Source organism: Sinocyclocheilus anshuiensis, unplaced genomic scaffold (assembly GCF_001515605.1).
Source record: "Sinocyclocheilus anshuiensis isolate Anshui unplaced genomic scaffold, SAMN03320099.WGS_v1.1 scaffold189, whole genome shotgun sequence".
Taxonomy (NCBI): Eukaryota; Metazoa; Chordata; class Actinopteri; order Cypriniformes; family Cyprinidae; genus Sinocyclocheilus; species Sinocyclocheilus anshuiensis.
In genome coordinates, this window is record NW_015540861.1 from 652005 (window position 1) to 658136 (window position 6132).

Consider the following 6132-nt stretch of genomic DNA (forward strand, 5'->3'; position numbering starts at 1 on the left):
CAAAGCTACAGTACTGTGAAAAGTTTTAGGCACTTTTGTAAAAATGCTGTAAAGTGAGGATGTTTTCAAAAATAATGTCATAAATAGATTTTATTTATCAATTAACTTATATTTACTAAATCAAGTCAACATTTGGTGTGACCACTCTTTGTGTTTAAAACAGCTTTTGCCCTAGTTGCACTTGCGCATAGTTTTTCAGGTAGCTTTGCAGGTAGGGTTCTTGAAGCATCTTTGAGACGTTGCCACAGTTCTTCTGGATTTAGTCTGTCTCAGTTTGTTCCGTTTCTTCATGTCATTCCAGACAGACTGGATGATGGTGAGATCAGATCTCTGTGTGAAGCACTGGCTACTGTCAGACTCCTTGTGCATACAAAAATCTCACTGGATTATTAAAATTAATGGCAAAAGGAATGTTTGGAAATGTAAACTGATATTTCCTACTGACACACTACAGCAAAAGATAGAAATAAGTGGCTTAAAAACATTTTCTTGTTTTTGAAAATACTAATGGCCTAATACTTGCACAGTACTGTATGTATATAAACCCCCCTCCCCCCCTCCCAAAGATAAATATATAATTTCGCATTAGAAAATACTATAAATTAAATAAATAAATTAAATTAAAAAAAAACAGGCTGTGTTGGTTTCGTCCTTGAAGGTTTGAAGATCTGCACAGCGCTATTGGTCTTTCAGGAGCAATGCTGCATTGTGCTTTTAATGGTTTTGGTCTTCAGCATTCTGCATTTCAATGACAGATTCATATTCAGAACCGACAAGCAATAAAACATATGGCTAATCTTAATCGTTTGGTTTGGTTTCATGATGAACAGATGCTAACTGTTAATACGATATGACAACAACATTAAACAGATTATTGCAAATCTGCTGTTGCATAGAAATGAACCAAATGTACCTCCTGAAACATTTATCAGCTGACAGCTTCATATCTTCATAAATAGCCTTGTTTTTATTCAATATACAATATACCAGGGGTTTTCAACCTTTTAGGATATGCGCCCCCTCAAATTTGTCTAATTTCTCTCGATATGACTACAGCCCTATTCAGATGGCAATTCTTTCTCATGGGGATGTACGGTAATGTTAACAGTCACAGGGGCTTGTCAGTAATTCTATTGCAGTCTGAAATCAGAAATATTTGTTTTTTGACAAACACCAAGATTGTGTGGTCATTTATAGCCGGCCGAATCCACATCTCGGAGTTATTTTACCTGTCAGACAAGTAGCTGAGTGAAATGTTTACCTTATGTAAATATAAATAAGTTTGTCTCTGTATATTTCTCCTAATCTCCACATTTTTAAATTGACATCTATCATTTTGAGAAATAAAAAAGCAAGACAGAAAACTATAGCATGTCAATTTTCTATTTTTAATGGTATATTTAAATAACCAAGCAAATAAATAAATATATACATTCCCTATCATTTATTTAAATATGAATTCATTAATTGTTCAAGCCACAATAAATATTTTGTTTACATCTGACTATGGCTGGGCATTGAGACAAATTTCACGATTTAATTCGATTTGATTTTGATTTCCATTCACAAGCTTGCAGTTTGATTCAATTTCAAACTCGATTCAATTCGATTTATTTGGACATATAGGCAAGTACAGTACATACCAATTTAGTTCAAGAAAAAAAAATGCAACTAATGCTGTAAACTACAAAACTATACAATAAACCCTGTCAGTTGGTACATTACTAAATTAAGTGATTTGTAAACAAACATTTAAGTTGCACATAAGGCCGTTTTTATAATAAAAATGTAAATTGTAATAAAGAGCGCTAAAATTGTATTTAATGTTTGAATTTCATAAAAAATGTACAGAATTTGACTTTATTTCATATGAAAAGTAACGAAGCAGAAATGCTTAACGTTAGGGCTGTGCAATATATCGAAATTATCGAAATATCGCAAATATACATATCGCTACAGCTTGCAATATTTGGGGCCATGAACAAAAGACAAAGAGAAAATCACTCACTGCTCTTACCTAAATAACTTTTGTAGCTTAAATAAGAATCAGTGCATATTGAATTCAAAGAGTAAATACTACGCAGTGTTTTATTTTTCCTTTTTATTATTCAGTTCCTAAACTCATGTTAAAATGATTACACTAATGTTAAAATGCCATTTTTATGTAATACTTGAGTAAAACACTACCGTTCACTTTCAGAAGTTGTTGTAGGGGTGCTTTCTTATTAGAATCAGAATCAGAATGAGCTTTATTCACCACTTAAGTGTGCGCAAACACAAGGAATTTGTTGTGGTTTTACAGGAACTCTTGGTACATACATGCATACAAATAACCATATATATATATATGACACAAGATAGTTATAGAAGTTCACAGAACTGACTCTGAAACTGACTTCACTGAAAAAACTGTTTCATCTGAGCATGTGGCACTTTAAGCATGATTGTATCGCATATCGAATACCGCATTATTTAATGAGTTATCGCATATCGCATTTTTCTTCAATATCGCACAGCCCTACTTAACGTGATTTACTGGACGGGAGGAGTGCTACAAATAATTTTTTGTTCACGCATCAACTGAAAACCGCATATTGTAGATCAATTCTTGGGATTTAACAATCGATATCGGTACATCCAAATGAAAATAGATTAAAATCGAGAAATCTGTATTTTACGATATTGACGATCATGTGACTGACCACTTGAGCAGTGTGTTTCCAGGTTTGTACTGTAGTATCACAGAACTCACTCCTCCACCATGAATAAATCACCATGCAAATGTATTTTTACAGACGTCCCCATGAGAAAGAATTATTGTCTGGCTCTTTCACTCGTCTGCTGACAGAGCTTCAGCTCAAGGTCTTGATTTTCTGCTGACCTTGTTGGCGCTCTTGAGCATCTCCACCAGCTCCCAAAAGCTAATCAGAGCCCTCTTATCCACGCGCTCCATGTAGACACGGAAATGCCCGCGGTACACTGCATTTGACATGATCTCCTCAAACTGAAGTATCTGTGAGAGGACAAGAAACAAATGAAGCAGACGGTGTTATTATTAAAAACACTTGAAAACATGACACTGTAGAGGAAGTGGAGTTTCATCTCAAGAACGCTGGGTAATTTATCAGTATCACTGATGCCAGCTGACGAAGATTTTTCTTCTCATCTTTTAAAGGGTTTCTACACTCCTGAAGTATCTTATATTTTTTCATTGATAGTCAAGGTTTCTCTCTGACCCTAAGAATTAAGGAAATTTTTGCTATTGTACCATTAAGTAAATATATAGTAAATGTTGGCTAACCTCCACGTACTGGCAAGATTCACACCAAAGTAGCTGAAATCATTCTAATATGCCGATTTGCTGCTCAACAAACATTTCTTATTATTATCAATGCTGAAAACAGTTGTGCTGCTTCATATTTTTGTGTTTTTTTAGGATACTTTGATGAATAGAATGCTCAAAAGAATAACATTTAATAGCAATTAATAAATGTCTTTACTGACTCACTTTTGATCAATTTATTACATCTTTGTTCAATGAAAATATAAATTTCTTTTAAGAAACAAAAACAAAAACATTAATAATAATAGCTTACTTATCAAACTTTTTAATTGGTAGTGTAGGTCAGTGTTATTTTTTTTCTCAATATTTTATTTATTTAGTTAGTTAAATTGTTTTAGTTAAAGTTGTAGTATTTTTTTTGTATGGAGTTTCATCTCAAGAACGCTGGGTAATTTATCAGTATCACTGATGCCAGCTGACGAAGATGTTTCTTCTCATCTTTTAAAGGGTTTCTACACTCCTGGAGTATCTTATATTTTTTCATTGATAGTCAAGGTTTCTCTCTGACCCTAAGAATTAAGGACATTTTTGCTATTGTACCATTAAGTAAATATATAGTAAATGTTGGCTAACCTCCACGTACTGGCAAGATTCACACCAAAGTAGCTGAAATCATTCTAATATGCCGATTTGCTGCTCAACAAACATTTCTTATTATTATCAATGCTGAAAACAGTTGTGCTGCTTCATATTTTTGTGTTTTTTTAGGATACTTTGATGAATAGAATGCTCAAAAGAATAACATTTAATAGCAATTAATAAATGTCTTTACTGACTCACTTTTGATCAATTTATTACATCTTTGTTCAATGAAAATATAAATTTCTTTTAAGAAACAAAAACAAAAACATTAATAATAATAGCTTACTTATCAAACTTTTTAATTGGTAGTGTAGGTCAGTGTTATTTTTTTTCTCAATATTTTATTTATTTATTTAGTTAGTTAAATTGTTTTAGTTAAAGTTGTAGTATTTTTTTTGTTATTTGTAAACATTAAATATATGTCTATATAGTTTTATTCATTTGAGTTTTTAGTTTATTTTAGTACATAAAATACTATGTACTAATTACATAGTACTTTAGTACATGAAAAATATATATTTCTTTATGGTTTTAATTTTAGTTGTAGTTTCAGTTAACTATAACAACCCTGGTGTAAGTCTGAATAAAAACCGGTTCTCTATTCTGAACACTAGTAAATGTGGTTGGACTATAATCATGACAATTTCTAAATGACCCATTTTTGCAGTTAATAGTCTGGGGAAGGAGCTTCGCATCAAAAGAACGCAAAGAAAATCCTTTCTTTCCAGGAAGCATCATGCAGTAATATTTTAAGCTTTACACACTGGGGTTCCTGTGTTCTTCTAAGCAGGCTTTCAGAGCAGGAGATTCGGCCTGTTAGCGTTTGAAATAGTGCTGTGCGCTTTGACCAAAAATCTGACTGTGCCTTTATATGAAACAGAATGCATGAAACAGATGTTGAACCACTGCATTTTAATCACTACCAAACAAAGATGCTACATGTAGCATGAGTAGTTGTTGATTTAAATTAGATTGTACAATTTCACAATGTAAAGCTTTGTGAATTTATGCTACACAAAACAGAAACAGCAGGTTCCCTGGTTACCGCTGTAAACAAAGCAGCGCTGCGCGTAAAAATACTGATTTAATATGAATTCTACAGAGACGAGCTGAAAAGAAAATACCATCTAAACTTTTCATTCATATAAACCCCCACACCCAATTCAGTATCTAGGATTTTCATCCAATATTTCGCACATCGTGAACCGTGAGCTGCTCTGTACTGTATGGTTCAGTATGGTTCAGTATTCTGCTCTTTTATCATAATCCTTTTGTTTTTATTGAGCCATTATTCTGGCATTACATGGTTTACCCATTCACATTGCTTTGATCCCAGTATTTACCCACCTAGTGGAAGTTTGTCATCGGAAGAGGCAAGGGTGAGTTATGAACGCATAATATGACCAAAAGGCAACCTTCCGGTCTCTCTCTTGAAACCGACATGAAAGTGACTTAAACTGCAATTCATCGACTGGCCGCTAGAGACTGGCTCCAAAAGGGAGTCAATCCCATAGAGCCGCCATGTTAAAATGACCAACTTTACAGCAGAAAAAAGTATGTTTACAGCCTGGTACAAAAAGTGGTTTTGGTCTATATAGCTAATTTTGCCCGTCATGACAACTGTGAGAGGGGTGAATTTTTTTTATAACTCATCCGTTTAAATTATATTACGCCTTAAAGTTCTGCATAATTAAGGGCGTGGCCACTTGAGTGACAGGTGGATTGCTGCTGCAGTCACCACCGTCGAGCTATAGGCAGGCGTGGGTTCAGCAACCAGCTCCACCCTCGTCCCACCTCTTTGGCCATTTTCGAATATCCAGGAGTGGCACGCTGCAAAGATGGTGACCAGGGCAGGACTTAAGGGGCCGGGGGCCCCTGGGCTTGAGGTTATGTTTGGGCCCCATACCTATACTACAAATGCCCATTATTATGGAGTAACACAAAATACACAACAATTTAAATATGCTTTCAGGTTCATATACTGTATACAATTAATAGGCAACATGTCTAGCCTAGTCAAAGTTTAGATGTAATATTAAATAGTCACTATAATTCAATAAACAGGATGTGATTTCTCAGTTGAGAGATCAAAACCCTGAAATAACACTGAGCAGAAAAAACCAAAGAGATGTATTATTATGAAAATGTATTGTCATATCTGTGTCCTTTTATGTCAGATTCTTAAATTTAATAAATTCAATCTGAAT

The 6132-nt window shown here is 34.0% G+C and overlaps 1 protein-coding gene across 1 annotated transcript in view; it reads right to left on the minus strand.

Annotated features, from left to right (window-relative positions):
• LOC107688014 (sorting nexin-25) overlaps nucleotides 1–6132 on the minus strand; it is a 67345-nt gene that overhangs the window by 20328 nt on the left and 40885 nt on the right. The window contains exon 7 of the mRNA XM_016485557.1: nucleotides 2882–3013. Coding sequence (XP_016341043.1) covers nucleotides 2882–3013 — 132 coding nt within the window. The remainder of the gene's footprint in view (nucleotides 1–2881; nucleotides 3014–6132) is intronic.